This window comes from Primulina tabacum, chromosome 4, assembly GCF_025594145.1.
Source record: "Primulina tabacum isolate GXHZ01 chromosome 4, ASM2559414v2, whole genome shotgun sequence".
Classification (NCBI taxonomy): Eukaryota; Viridiplantae; Streptophyta; class Magnoliopsida; order Lamiales; family Gesneriaceae; genus Primulina; species Primulina tabacum.
Genome location: NC_134553.1, coordinates 47,226,023 through 47,241,277, shown reverse-complemented (window position 1 = coordinate 47,241,277; position 15,255 = coordinate 47,226,023). Strand labels below are relative to the sequence as shown.

At 36.3% G+C, this 15,255-nt stretch overlaps 2 protein-coding genes across 2 annotated transcripts; one reads left to right on the top strand and one right to left on the bottom strand.

Annotated features, from left to right (window-relative positions):
* Positions 1–1,697: 1,697 nt before the first annotated feature.
* LOC142543533 (protein NRT1/ PTR FAMILY 2.7-like) lies at positions 1,698–4,373 on the bottom strand. Its single transcript, XM_075650851.1, has 4 exons — positions 4,088–4,373; positions 3,582–3,799; positions 2,949–3,490; positions 1,698–2,684 (listed from the first exon to the last, which is right to left on the bottom strand). The coding sequence occupies exons 1-4, from the start codon at positions 4,167–4,169 to the stop codon at positions 1,856–1,858; spliced, it is 1,671 nt and encodes a 556-aa protein (XP_075506966.1). The 5' UTR covers positions 4,170–4,373; the 3' UTR covers positions 1,698–1,855.
* Positions 4,374–7,462: 3,089 nt separating this feature from the next.
* On the top strand, positions 7,463–13,896 carry LOC142543532 (uncharacterized). The gene is made up of 8 exons (XM_075650850.1): positions 7,463–8,116; positions 8,282–8,635; positions 9,048–9,216; positions 10,939–11,083; positions 11,948–12,063; positions 12,143–12,221; positions 12,717–12,950; positions 13,316–13,896. The coding sequence occupies exons 1-8, from the start codon at positions 7,588–7,590 to the stop codon at positions 13,607–13,609; spliced, it is 1,920 nt and encodes a 639-aa protein (XP_075506965.1). The 5' UTR covers positions 7,463–7,587; the 3' UTR covers positions 13,610–13,896.
* The last annotated feature ends 1,359 nt before the right edge of the window (positions 13,897–15,255 follow it).

Genomic DNA, 15,255 nt, shown 5'->3' with positions numbered 1-15,255 from the left:
GGGAGTGGTCGAGGTGCGGTTCCCCGAGCCAGGTTTGAGAACTCTGGGCTTAGATAATGTGCCGGGGCCTCATACCTCCCGGACGTAAGATAATGTGCCGGGGCCTCATACCTCCCGGACTTTCAACCTTTTTGCTCCTCCTGCTATACTAGTTTTATTAAAAACCAAATCGCTAACCTAGAAATATTGAATCCGAATTCATTTTTGGTGGAGTGAAACTCCTCTGGTTGAGCTAATTTGGTGACTAATGTAGCCGTATACTACTGAGTGCGTAGCAAATGCTCTTCATGCCAATCCGGGATAGCTGCTGAGCTTTGAGCCCATATGAAATCCACATATAAGATATGAGTGCCGAGCGGGTCGGACTTGTATGTTTGCCAAGCATAGTTGGGCTTATTTTTGAATGGAAACCATATCTACGTCTTGAGCTCAATTTCCCATAGACGGCGCCAATGATGCGATCCTGGTGAAATAGATGAGCAAGGTCGAGTGCTCCACCGGATCTGCTATCAAGATAATGAAGAAAACTGAGCAAGAACTATATCTGTGACGAAAATATATTTCTGCAATATGGCTTCCGCTGTAACCTGCAAATAAGAAAAGAACTCGTGAATGGGCGCCGGAGGGGTGTCCGGCGTGGCCACTCCGATACTTAAGTCAGCAGGTGAAGATGATAACCAGTGTAACTTAGATAAAAGTAAAGGTTACTGGTGTAAATATGTGCGTTAACATGTGTTGGTGAATGAATCATTCTCCAGCACAAGAGAAGAAGAGGAAGCCAAAAGTCTCTCAAATGAATTACATACCTGCTATTTATAGGAGAAAAGGTAGCAGGTACCTTGTTTTCAGTGCCTACTTGCCACTTCCTGTCACGCCACCCTACTTTTCCATCAAGTCACATCAATAGGATTTTGTCAGGTGCGCTTCTCGAGACAAGATCTTATCTTCTGAACCACTAGAATGCGGCACTGTTATCGAGGTGCCCGGGTAGAATGCCTCCGGAGGGATTACATGAGAGCCCGGGCGTCTGATTGCCCGGGGAGTAGAGCCCAAGCTTGCGCCTGCCCGGCTTCAGAAGAATCCATCCAACAGATTGACCCTGATTTGGGAATCCATTTAATATCACGGATCATCGATGACCCGGGTCCTTACAAGAGTATCATATATATATATAAATCTTATCCTAACTTCACCCATTAATTTTAAATTTTTTATAAGCCCCACTCAATTTTATTTAATTTGAAAATATGTCTTAAAGAAAGCTAACTTGTGAGATACATATATGGTACTTCTTAGAGCAAGTTTCTTGTGAGACGGTCTCACGAATCTTTATCTGTGAGACATATCAACTCTACCGATATTCACAATAAAAAGTAACACTCTTAACATAAAAAGTAATACTTTTTCATGGATGACTCAAATAAAATATTCGTCTCACAAAATACGACTCATGAGACCGTTTCACACAGATTTTTTACTGCTTCTTAATAATCGCGTAGTTATTGACTTCATATCCGATAAATTATCATTTAGAGTTTTTTGAGCAGGATGTTCGACATGAGCAATAATTTTATAACGTTTCGGAATTTTTGGAATCAGAATGGCTACTGCAAAAAAACAAGAAGTATAGAAAAGTCAAATTAATGGGTTTTTTTTTTTTTTTTTAAATGTTCAAGACTTTCAAAATTGTCTAAAACTTGATAAAATACATGGTTCATTGTTGAGTTCGATCAAAAGTTCAGATATCAAATATATACAATAAAGTAAACTTTGAGTTCTCGGCATGGAAATCATTCTTTATTACCTCACTTGAAGGAGTTAAAGTATTCCCCTTCTCCTTCCAAACATTCCTATGCTAAATCATCTCACCTTTGTTGCTGCGATTTTCGTATTTTTGAACATTTTTGTACTTGTAAACGGACGAGCACACGAGATAGAAGGCGAAATTCGTAGCTCCCATTATACAACAGAACCAGTATACATTATCAAGCCTCCCGTGGTTTATATCGTCCGGTAACCATCCAGTCGTCCTTTGAATAAGATCGATAATGACATTACTAATATAGAAGGCAATGCCAATAAACATAGCAATAGCTGCAGTTGAAGTACTCTTCAATGATTCTGGGAATTCCTGATAATACAAAGCAACATTTCCTGGAAAATGAAATGCTTCTCCTATACCGGCTAAAGCCAATGGTGGCACCAACCAAAATACTGACATAGGAACGATAGCATTGACTTGGGTTTGCAGATTGTTGGATCGTACTAATTTTAGTCGCCTAGACTCAACAACTGCTGAAACAGCCATGCTGATTACAGTACAAGCATGCCCTATACCGACACGTTGTAGAAGTGTGAGTGGCTTTGTGGTGATTTTCTTCCAGAGTGGGAATATCAATCTGTCTAAAAGGAGAATGGTGAGGGAAGTTGATAATAATATGAAGACTGGTATTGTTCCTGCTGGGATTTTGAAACGAGATCCGAGGTGACGATCCATGGTCAAGGCCTGGATGATGGCTAAACTTAGTTGGATGGCTAGTGGTGTGCACAGGAATAAACCAGTAGACCATAATGGGAAGATTTTAATGAGGGTCTTGAGATCTTCTACTTGTTGTACTGTTGTTTGTTTCCATGGATTAGAGATGGATCCGTCTTCGGTTACTAACGCTGCCCTGTCCAAGAACCTACAAAGTTGGAAAGTTTCTGTTATAATTAATTGCAACTACTAATGATAAGGATTGGACTTATGAATAGTTGTACTGTTGTTTGCTTTCGTTGGCTTGATTCTAAACAATATATCAACATTAGACTGTAACCCCAATCGAGAACATTATATGGATGTGACTGCACTTATGTATAGCCTTCCGTCACGAGTTCAACTGTTGTCATTCCTGGGTGGATTTTTGTCAATTGTAGAGAGCAAGTCCTTAATAAAACAGTGAACTAACCTGAAAAACTTAGTGGGATTCTTAGCAAACGTTTCTGTGGCATCTTCATCCGAACCATGGTAATAATCTTCACTTTTCTCTGAAAGAAGCATCCTTCTTTTACTAAACGCGGCAACAATAACACAAGCTAAACTCTTAAAAGGGCTCCCTTTTGGCTTAACAAGACGATAAAACCGTCTTCCAGACAAGAAAACAGCTAAACCGATCACGTTAGCCCCAACACAAAGACCAAAACCTAGTGTCCAACTAACATTGTCTTCGACAAACACAATGGTCGTGGAGCTCACAACTGTGGCAATGTACATTGTGATAATGTACCAGTTGAAATACACCGATTGATTCTCTGGAGCGTCGAATTGATCAGCTCCCATGGGGGCGATAGTGAAACGTGTGCCAGCATTGCCTAGAGACGAAAGGGTTAATGCAAGATACAAGACCGCCAGTTGGAGTTGTGAAGGGTGTTTACAAAGGTTTGATCCATTTTCACATGCTGGAGGTCTCAGTTGGTTGAATGCTGCTGTTAAAAGTATTAACAATATGCCCTGCATTACAGTAATAATATCCAAAGTATGCCTGAAAGAATGTTTAAAAGAGTATTACATAATACATTCAGGAAAAAACAGTAATTTTTACCAGCAAAGATATAATAGACGAAAACCAGATGACTGAGAAGCATCCAACAAAGGAATCCGCAATTATTGCTCCGATGATCGGAAACATCGTAATACTGCCATTCACAAAGTTGTAAATCTGCGCAGCACTTATGCTCTTAAAGTTGAACTCTTGTATCAGATAAACTATAAGGTTTGACACCCAGCCTCCCGCTGCCAGTGTTAGCCCTGTCAAAGTCGCTGTTTTTCGAAAAAAACTGGTCAGATCGTTCTAAAGATACAAATTTCGTTGAGTTATATAATAACTTGGCTATATCAAGACAGTTCGTTTATCAACTTGTATTATATACACTAACTCGAGGTACAGAGTAAACTGTTCCATTACATGTTACTTCTACACTGGCAGTGGCACCATGTGTTAGAATTCTTGATCTCGAGCATTAACTCATGTCAAACTGTAAAAATAACATTGACAAAAAAAGTTGATGCTTTTAAATATGTGCTAGTAAAAGGAAAGAATCAATGAACCTATGAGAAAAGGAAAGGTGATCCATCCGCCCCGCCTGCCGCCAGCTCCAGCTTGTGGGACTGCTGCTGCCAAGCCGTTCATGATGCCTCTAGGCTACTGAAGTTTCTGCAAATGGGCAAGAGGTGTTGCAGACTTTTGTTGTGTCCTAAAAAAATTTTGTTGGTGGACTAACTATAATTTCAATATTAATTTCTCCATTTGGGTAACAATCATTTTTTTCCAAACAAATCCTGAGGTGAGACAAAGTGGTTAACGTGATTTTCTGGTTAATATTATTATAAACTCTAAGGTCGTGAATATAAGAGAAATGTCAAGGCTACCCACCCACTCAACTTTTTCAGCGTGGGTGTGGGTGGGCATCCAGCCAATTTTTTTTATGAAAAATTAAATAAAGTGTAAAATAAATCAATATATAAATAAAAACAAAAATATATATAGCTTAAACTCTAAGCGAGTTTATTTTGATTCTTATATGTATTTTTTATTTTTTGTTGTAATTAAAATGATAAAAACTTGTGTGAGACGGTCTCACGGGTCGTATTTAGTGAGACAGATCTCTTATTTGGGTAATCTATGAAAAAATATTACTTTTTATTGTGAATATCGGTAGGGTTAACCCGTCTCACAGATAAAGATTCGTGAGACCATCTCACAAGAGACCTACTCGATTAAAATTGTTTTTTAGAACTACATTCTTATTAGATATTTTTTATTATCAACCATGGTCATAGTTTTTCCTTGAAAAATTATATTTTTTGTCATCTATATTGGTCACTGGCAAAACTTGTGTGAGACGGTCTCACGGGTCGTATTTTGTGAGACAGATATCTTATTTGGGTCATATATGAAAAAATATTATTTTTTATGTTAAGAGTATTACTTTTTATTGTGAATATCGGTAGGGTTGACCCGTCTCACAGATAAAAATTCGTGAGACCGTCTCACGAGAGACCTACTCTTGGTCACTTTACGATTTTGATCACATATATGATGAAATTTCAATTTTATTTTATATATTTTGATTTTTGTTAATTTTAATTTTTTTCTATTTAGAACGCACATGTGGTAATACATACGCCAACGCCTTATCATTATTACAACGGTGTCACATCAATGTCGCATCGAAAAAAGATTAAATTATCCCAAAAACAAAGATAATGAACTAAAATAAGAAAACATATAGAACCAAAATCACAAATAGATAAATATAAAAAAACACTTTTTTTATTAGTGCCATAATCCATTTTTTTTGTGCTCATGGAAATTTGCAAATTGATTGTGCCCCACAGTTTGAAATAGATCATAAAATTCTAAACCTCAAAAATTTTATTAAGTGAAGCTTGATTAGTTAATTGCTGGCACGAATCTCGTGTGGTCATTTGATATATATTTTTCTTGACACATTTCATGAAAATAAGGAACTTTGAAAATGTTATGTGTATTATTTTAATTATCAATAATAGAGGTGGATACTATTTAGTTTGATGGGTCAAAAAATTGGAGTAGATTCAGTAATTGTCTTAATCAGTGAATGAAATATAATGTATAACATCGACATTTGCATGTAAAAACTCATATAGGCACAAATTTAAGTACAATAGAGTCGAACATTTGAGAGTTGTCAAAACAGGTCGGCATGCACCGATCCACCATGGTCTGCTATCAAATGGGTCATTATACATGTCAAAACGGGTGACGGGGCAAGGCGAGGCGGGCCTCTAAATGGCCAACCCATCCCAACCCACCTTGGGCCGCGGGTTAGGCAGGCCTACCCGCTTATTAATTTTTTAAAAAAATACTAAACAATATTAAAATAAACATAGAAGAAAAATATATCTCAGTCAATTAGTTTAATAAAAAACTTAAAAACATTGAAATAAGACATTGAAAGCATACAACAATTAACATAATCCATAAAAAATAAAATGTTTATTCTAATTCACACAAGATTTCATCGTACACATGTACTAAAAATTAACTCATGTAATATCATCAACAGTAAATACAATGAAACCTTTAAATGTGAATTCCAAATCTTTTTTAGTATACACTTTCTCCAGTTTCTTAAGGGTTTGTCATCACAAGAAAACAAAAATTAACGATCTTAAGGGTTTGTCCGCACAAGGCACCTAGCTCTTACCATCCACATTTTCTTAAAAAGTGAGAAACATTGGAAGATAACACAAAGTCGAGAAAACAGACGGTTGTAAATTTCAGAAAATATTATGTGTTCAACAATACACATAATTACTTTATTTACTATATTATTTCGATAATTCTGGATTAATTCGAGTTAAACATTAAAAAAAAGGAGGAGACTGGAGAGTATAACATCTTCAAAAAAAATAGAAGCATAGAGATTTTACCAGATTGATTGAAGTTAGGCACATGAGAAAAAATAAAGAAGAAATATGAATTTTATATAAAACTTAAAATTATAAAATTCGACCCTAATTTGACAGGCCAGCCCGCAACCCAAACGGGCTCAACCCGTTTGGCCCGCCTCCAAACGGGCTGCTATTTTATCAACACAACTCGCTCAATTTTTATGGCGGGACGGGCCGGCCCGACGGGCCTGACCCAATTTGACAAGCCTATGGGTCATGATCGGCTACTTCGACGGATTGAAAAAATCTCAACCCAACTCAATTTACGTTAGGTCGCAAGTTATACGGAGTTAACCTACCAAATTTTTTATTTTTGTAAAAAAAAAAAGACATAAGAAAAAACAACATATATATACATATTCCATAATGAATAAGAGACGGTCTCACGAATCTTTCTATGAAACGGGTCAATCCTACCTATTCACAATAAAAATTAATATTTTTAGCATAAAAAGTAATATTTTTCATGGATGACCCAAATAAGAGATATGTCTCACAAAATACGACCATAAGACCGTCTCAAACAAGTTTTTACCTTCCATAATTTGTGTGTTACCCATTATATTTAGTCAGATAGTTCAACGTTCAATGTCATTAACATAAAAAATTAAGATTGCATATAGTTTAATAAAATCTAAAAAAAACTAAATAAATAATACAAGTTTTTCAAAATTTATCAACTCATTATATCATTTCATCTTCATCCCGTGTTATTTTCGTCAATAATTTCTTGAATATTTGATTCTACACAAGAAAAAATTGTTTTAATACTTTCATCATCTTTATTATCGAAATTCAAAAAATAGATTCGAAAATTAAAAGCTTTTAAATGGTTTAAATTAAATCTAGCAAAATATTCATATAATAATCTTATACTATATATTAAAATTGAGCTGATAGAATATAAAAAAATAGATTAAATTTGATTTTTAATTAATTTTTCAAATACGTAGATCATTAGTTTATATTATACGCGGTAAAGATTTACGCATGACCGTCTGACTTCACCGATTTCTGAGTCCTGAGTTGGAATTAACAACGAGCTGATTTGTTTTTGTACTTTTGCGATTTCGCATTCTTGGTTATTTGAGCAAGGTTTTGACTTTTGAGTGATGGAGGGGTCTGGAAATGAACGATTGGATCCCTTTTTGAATTGTGTTCAGGCATTCAAGAATGTGGTTTCGCCTCTAGAATCGAATTTTCGAAAGATAGCAAAGAATTTTGAGAATTGCGTTTTTGGGGTTCCCAGAAATGGCTATTTAAATATTTGTGCCGATGACACTGCTATCGAGCTTGTGAGGAGAAACTGCAGTGCCGGTTCAAGTATCGATCATCATGTAGCGATTAATGGTGATGTAAGGAAAAATGCAAACTTTCCCGTGGAAATATTCACTGGACTGTTTGCAAGATATTGTGGAAATAAAAAACTTAGTAATGCTAGTGTTGGTGCTGACGGAGTTGAGAATTTGAAAGAGAGGCGTGGAGCCGATAATGATTTGAAAGTAGGCAGGAATTTGAATGGGAATGTTCTGCACTTTGAAATGGCATGGTCAGTTCTGATTGACGGTTTTTTTAGCTTCTCTCATAATCCAATCCAGGATAGGAAAAGTGAAATTAGGGAGCAGAAATTGATGGTTAAAGGTAAATGTTTTCCATTTGAATGCTTAATAGCGTGTGTGTTTGACCAGCTGATTCATTTGCAAACGTCTGATGTCTTGGTTGAGGAAAATGGTTCTTAGAACACTGATTATGAAGCTTCTGCTGCAACTGTTAATGAACGTGATAATTTCTTCTCGCGTATTTCAGGTGGTAGAGGAGCATGTATAAATGGATTTTCGAGTAACCTGAAGTTTGGGCGACTGAAAGGTGTGCCGCTGAGTGTTATTTTGGTTCCTTCGGTGAATGACACGAAGGATGAAGGGATTAATAGTGCTGCTGACCAGAATGGCATTGAAGCTGATTCGCCTCAGAAGTTGGATCAGGAGTTACTTGGTGTTCCTTTGTCTGATAAAGAAGGTTTCAGACCAATTCTGCCCACCATATCATCGACAGAATTATCCAGACTTCTGCCTTCCATAAGGAGATCGTTGAAAGAAGATCATCCTGACAAGAAGAAACTGTTAATAGTCCAGGCTTTCTTCAGATATACAGAGGCTGAAGGTGTGTTTTCCACTTCAATACTAATTTATCTGATCGGAATTGCTTGACAATGTTAACTGATATGCTATCAATTGGTCATAAATCTTGGCCTTCTATCAAAGACTTACTCATTGTCAATGTTACATGCCTTCCAAAAATCAAAGTCCTAGGACTCATCTCATTTTTATAAAACACGTGTAAATCCTTAGCTTGTTTACCTTGGTGCTGGTTCACTGCTTGTTCGGCCACGATGACCACGACAAAGACTGCATTTAAATCAGGGGTGGATTTTCCGGTTCAGCGTGGTACATGTCTGCACATCACCGCATTACACAATAAAGTTGGATACTTCATTGACGGATTAACTTCTTTCTCGATATTGTGTACTTTATTAGTTTAGTTGGGAAATATAAGTTAAATTTTCTTTCTGCAGGAAAGAAGCTTTTTCAGGAATTGGACAGAGATGTTGATGGGAAAGTTTCTTTTCAATGTCTTGAAGTTGCTATCAGAAAGCATAAATTGCCTAAGAGTCATGATCGTGAATTTATGTATCATTCAAGGAGTTACTTGCTGCCATCGAAACGGCTTCAAAAAGACTCGCGGTAAACCAATTTCCTTCCTGTTCTACCACACATGCAGTGAATGCTAACGTTAGATTGAATTCCCGCTTAGTTTCAGGTTGCATGTAAGTTATTTGTGATGGAAACTTGAGAGCCATTGGAATTTATGTTGGTACTTGAATTTTTTAGATGTATTTCCAATAAGTTTGAAGTTTGTTGTGCACTTTTTTACTGGCACATTTTAAAAGAAGTCTCATATCTTGAGTTTCCTTGTTAGCAGCATTTCCTTTTAATCTCTCTTCTTTTCTGTTTACATTACTCAAGTAATTAAACAGGTTAAAATTATTGTCATAAAACTTATAGAACTTGGAAGTATTTTTTTTAACCTGGTATTTATTTATGAATTTCATAGCTGGATATAGATTTTTTCCTGAAAGTTATAGTTTGAGTAATTTTTGTTTTCCTGATTTTGTGTATTTTTATCCCTTGGTCTGACTGTGATGTCAGCAATTATTAGATTTTCCAACTTAGAAATGGAAGAATCATAATTTTGGGAGAACATTGGGTAGATATAATTGCCAATTTGTTATGTGTTCAGGGTAACAATAGGTTATCTGTCATTTGACTCTGTTCCATTACACTTGCCTTTGATACAGTGTTAGGATCGGCAAAAAGACGAAAACAGTGCAAAGTGCGGGGTTAAATATACTGTTTCAATGAACTTGTTACATTTTAAAAGAATTTTCCTCTACTTCCTCCTTCTATGCACAAAGTATAGCTACAATAGCTCTAGTTCTTGAAATATTTAAATTAAACTGAACACTGAGAAGTTGGAATGAGTACTATATTTAAAACTATGTGGAGTTAGTCAAAATAAATTTCAGAGAATGATTAGAAGTTTTAAAATTACGTTTGAAAGTACAGAATGCAGAATGTTAAACTGAAATATCTCAAATGAAAAGGTAAAGAGGGTAGTGATTTTAAAGATATTCGAAAGTGGTGTAATCTTTCTACGTCCTTTCTTCTGAGGTCTAAATCACTTCCAGATTTAGTGAACTCGATTGGTCAATAAAACTATCAAATATTGTCCACTACACTTCTGGTTCGATGGTAATACCAATGGATAGGGCTCAAGATAAAGTATCTGCACTAATCTATGAATCACACAAGATTACTTAAACAACGTCACAAATATGTGTGAGACAGAGTTGCTTATTAGCTTTTGTACCTAGAACGTAATTGCAACGATAAATTTACATCAAAAGTTACAATATTTGGCTTCTATTTGTATTCTGTCAATTATCTCTGCTGAATTCATTTGGTCTGATAATCACGACACTGTGTAGAGAGGGGTAACATCCTTATAGTTTAGCCTTTTTGCTGGTTCAGTGTCTAAATCGAATTTCTCTTTGCTAACTACTTAGCCAATAGAATTAGCTTACTGGAGTCGAATAGCATTTTCTAAGCATAAATTTTAGCTTGATCATCTATACTGAACTTGTCTGAGATGACTTTCGGTTTGTTCATCATCCCTTGTCTTTACTGGAACTCAATACTAAAATTGTTCATGGCTAGAAGTCATCTATACTGGAAATCATGGACAGTGATTAAATACAAGAGAAAAATAACTGAGTAGGAATGAAATGTTTTGTCTAAGACAAAACTTGCACAAAAATCTTAACCTGAGACACAGCATAAATTGGTATCATTTTACCAACTTTGGTGGCATTTAGTAAACGTCACTGAATTCTACATTGCATGCAGAAGGATTTTGTCTGAAGCTGCTAACATGGGTGCTATTTCTCCGAATGTGGAAATACCTGCTGATAGTGTTTTTAAATCAGCGTTGGCTGGAGGAATATCTTGTTCATTATCTGCCACTATAATGCACCCCATTGACACGATTAAGGTAAATTTTAGAAATTTTGATAATAAATGTATGTACAAATCTGTTTGGTCTTTTTCTTGTTATTACGTGTTAGCAATGTAAGATAACACATTAATCCAATCTAGATATGATATATTGTTTATGAGAAAAAATTGATTCGGTCCTCTAATTGTTGCATGGGCTTCAGTCCTGTAATTCTTATCAAACTGATGAACGTTAGAAAAAAAATTGTGATCAGTATTCAAATTAAATGCGAAGGCTCATTGACAGATACACAAACTGCACATAACTGCCATGCAAGTCTTGGAATTCCTAATAAACTTGATTTTGATCGTGATTTGGCAAAATGTTTTGGGAATTGATTGCAAATAATAGATTGTCTGCTTCTTCAACATGGGGTCAGAAATTTCTTTTTTCTGAAGTTAATTGCCCTCGGATTCAACTTCCAGAGTTATATTAAAATATTGAAGGACAGACAACCTTGGAGTAGAGTAAAGTTGTTGTGTTTGCTTTTGGCAGAGTGCTTTCTCTAGGATTCTCGACCCAAATTTAATGCATATATGACTGCCAAATTCTTACTCTGCTATTGTGCCTCCAACGAAGTTGGAGCAGTCTGTTGCATCGTTTAACCTCTTCAGGTTTTTTATGATTTGTAATATGTATTGTTCCGTAAAATGACTCAAGCATCTAGTGCTCTCGCTTTAAGGGGATTACAACTTTGGTCCGTCGTTTGGTGGTTTGTTGTAATTGTATAGAGATTGATATTAGTTCGATAAAGCTAATGATTAAATTATCGAACATGAAAATTAGGCGCATTTTACTTTTTTCGTAAGTGTAATTTCATTTTTCACGAGGCAATTTGACTGCTCTCAATTGGTTTCTCAGACACAGGTCCAAGCTTCAACCCTTAGCTTCTCAGAAATTTTATCGATGGTTCCTCAACTTGGAGTCCAGGGATTATATAAGGGGTCAATTCCAGCTATTTTAGGGCAATTTTCAAGGTATATTTTGACTATCCATCATCTCTTTTACTGTTAATGATAGAATCTCTTTTCTGGATGATACTAATACTTATTGCAGCCATGGATTGCGAACTGGAATCTGCGAAGCAAGCAAGTGTGTTTTAATAAAATTTGCACCGACACTTCCAGAAATACAGGTAACAATTTTGGTGATGTATGTGCATGTTAATACTTTTCCTCCATATAAAGTCTTCATTAATCGAATATATGATCGTTTGCTTATTTCCAGAATCTAGCTAAGAAAGATGCTTTTGAATATGTTTTCTAGCTTGTTGGGAAAATTACATAGTGCCCTCAAAGCCATTGTACCTGTGTGCCGCCTTACGGGATCAAGATTTTACTTCATACTTATTTAAATATCCTATTTATGTTGAATATCCTTCATCGTGAGTTGCTAGCTCAGTTCTAGTCATGCCAAGAAATATATGAACTTATTCATTTTTTTAGTTTGGTTTGCAGAGCTTACTTATTAGTTGAGTCATTTTTACATAAGTTGGTCGGTGAACTACAGTTATTTTAAGAATGCTATAAACATTTTTTCATAAAAAATTACATTAGTTTGTAAATTCTGCTTCTTACATTGAATTTCCTACCATACGTTGACAGTTTCTTATTGCGAGGATGGTGTTTAGGTTCAATCTCTGTCATCATTCTGCAGCACTTTTCTTGGAACAATAATGAGGATTCCATGTGAGGTGTTGAAACAAAGGTTGCAGGTTGGCCTATACGACAATGTGGGAGAAGCTATTGCTGGAACTTGGCAGCAAAATGGTCTCAGGGGTTTTTTTCGTGGAACTGGGATGACCTTATGCCGAGAGATTCCATTCTATGTTGCCGGCTCAAGCATTTACGATGAATCCAAGAAGGTACAGCTACAGCTTTCCCTCTTTGTAGTTTGCAAATTTCCAATTTATATTCTGTAGCTGATCGCTTTTAATGGCAGCTCCTATTTACTTTAGAAGCTTTTTAAAGAGTATTCGGAGCTCTTTAAACTATTTCCAAGTCAGTTCCTTGATTCGGTTTCCTATCTGGTTGGGAAATCAATCCCGGCATGCCGATGAGTTTAGTCTCCTTCTGGGATATCTTTATTAAAAACTGAGACCGACGCAGGACCGTACTAATAGGCCACAAAATGTCACCTATAGAAGCGGCATATAAATGGTTTCAATTGATCCGAGTGGTAAAAGTGGTTTTAGAAAGTGCATTAATATGATTCCTTGCACTATTTCAGGCTGCTCAGAAGCTTCTTGGACGGGAGCTACAACCATGGGAAACAGTTGTTGTTGGAGCTTTGTCTGGTGGGTTTACTGCTGTGTCGACGACTCCTTTTGATGTAATAAAGACGAGGATGATGACTGCTTCTGAGGGCAGATCTGCAGCATTCTCAGTCGTGTTGTTCTCCATCTTACGTCATGAAGGGCCTCTTGGATTATTCAAAGGAGCCATTCCTCGGTTCTTCTGGGTTGCTCCACTTGGTGCCATGAATTTTGCTGGCTATGAACTCATAAGAAAAGCGATGGACTGAGATAAGGGTACTGCTGACCCACTCTCACACACAAGTAGGAAATGCAGCTCTATCGATCAAGTTTCTACAAGGTTAAAAACTCAAGACGGAAAATGTTCTGAGATGTTTCCGTCAATATGAAATACAGTAGTAGAAATAACAAACCAACAGCAGCAGTGGTATAGTAAAATGTCTTGGCCGAGATATCCCCCTAACTCGTCTTTTCCTGCTCTACGACTTCATTCACTTTTATCCCGAATGGATGTAAAGGGTCAGTGATATGAAAGTCAAATCAACGTCATGTCTTACTCGAATTAAGAAACAAAGCTAGTCGTTTCATAAATCAATTTTTTTCGTAAATTATATTTGTGATACGGATCTTTGACCCAACTCATTATTAATATTGTTTCATAAATAAATTACAAAATTTAATTTGACACGAATTGTGCTTTGATTCGATTACCGTGAATTACTTGGCAAGCATGATATATTCAGGCACCCACTAGTGTTTTAGTTGCTTGTTGATTTAGGATTATTGAACGGTTTTAAGATATTTTTCAATCTTATATCATGATGTGTTTCCCATTCTAGTGAGCAATAACCCACTATTACCTCCAAAGAAGTCACTGCTGTATATGTAATATATACTGATTTGAGTGAAAAATGTTATTTTTTTTACCAAAAGTAATATTTTTCAATGCAGCTGTAGGGATGTAAACGAACCAAACCGTTTGTGAGCTATTCGAAGCTCGATTCTGTCACGCCCCGAGATCGGGGTTAGTTGACACCGGCGTTGTTTTACAACCACACAATTGAAAACAACAAGCCTCGTAGTACATTATAAACCAAAAACCAGTTTATTATTCATAATCAATCAAATTAAATAATCATTGTCTTTACAATTACCAAAATAAATAAGACGACAGAGTTTTAATGCGGAAACGTAAATCTAATTAATAATAACGTAAACATAATCGATTTCCTTGAGCATTCACCATCCCCAAAACTGCTCGGACTCTTCCTCCTCAATCTGTTCTTCGGGCTTATCTGGGGAGGGTTGTAAGGGGGTGAGTATTTGGAAATACTCAGCAAGTGGGGGCCGTTCGAGCACAATATAACGACATGCATAACATCATTCATATCACATGCATAACATTTACCAGCACTGAGATTCATTCACTTTCTATGGTTTACTGATATCAGTCCCTAATTTTTACTCCTCTAAAGGGGCGAGGCCGTATAGCGGTTATGTCCCCCACCGCGTAAGGGTACGTCATGGTTGGGATTCTCACCCATATACAGTCGAATCCTCACAGTGCCCAAAATCGTATGACAACCAACACAAGAACGGAGTAGAAGAAGAACGTACTCGACCGTATTTTCAAAAAAACAAAATAAATATGCATAAACGAAACTTTAATCTTTAAAACAAGCCCACTTACCTTAGACTGGAAGAAAACGTGAAGAACTCTGAAACAATAGAAGAATCATGCAACCAACCCCTCGAAAACGCAGCAGCACATCTACCGAAAAATTAGCCGTATTGAAATATTCACTGTGCCTTATTTCACCGTTGGATCGGACTCAAAATTTTACAGTACGTTCAAGTACGTTAAATATATTATGAACGGTGGAGATCGGGTTTGGAAGTCGTTTAGGCCTGTTCA

What these genes read in the sequence shown, in the direction of transcription:
- LOC142543533 (XM_075650851.1), bottom strand. Translation starts at nt 4,169, where the DNA reads ATGAACGGCTTGGCAGCAGCAGTCCCACAAGCTGGAGCTGGCGGCAGG. An exon ending in CGTCTATTATATCTTTGCTG is followed by an intron (nt 3,491 to 3,581) that starts GTAAAAATTACT and finishes ACTGTAATGCAG; the next exon opens with GGCATATTGTTAATACTTTT. An exon ending in AATCCCACTAAGTTTTTCAG is followed by an intron (nt 2,685 to 2,948) that starts GTTAGTTCACTG and finishes CCAACTTTGTAG; the next exon opens with GTTCTTGGACAGGGCAGCGT.
- LOC142543532 (XM_075650850.1), top strand. Translation starts at nt 7,588, where the DNA reads ATGGAGGGGTCTGGAAATGAACGATTGGATCCCTTTTTGAATTGTGTT. An exon ending in GCAGAAATTGATGGTTAAAG is followed by an intron (nt 8,117 to 8,281) that starts GTAAATGTTTTC and finishes CGCGTATTTCAG; the next exon opens with GTGGTAGAGGAGCATGTATA. An exon ending in CGACACTTCCAGAAATACAG is followed by an intron (nt 12,222 to 12,716) that starts GTAACAATTTTG and finishes GATGGTGTTTAG; the next exon opens with GTTCAATCTCTGTCATCATT.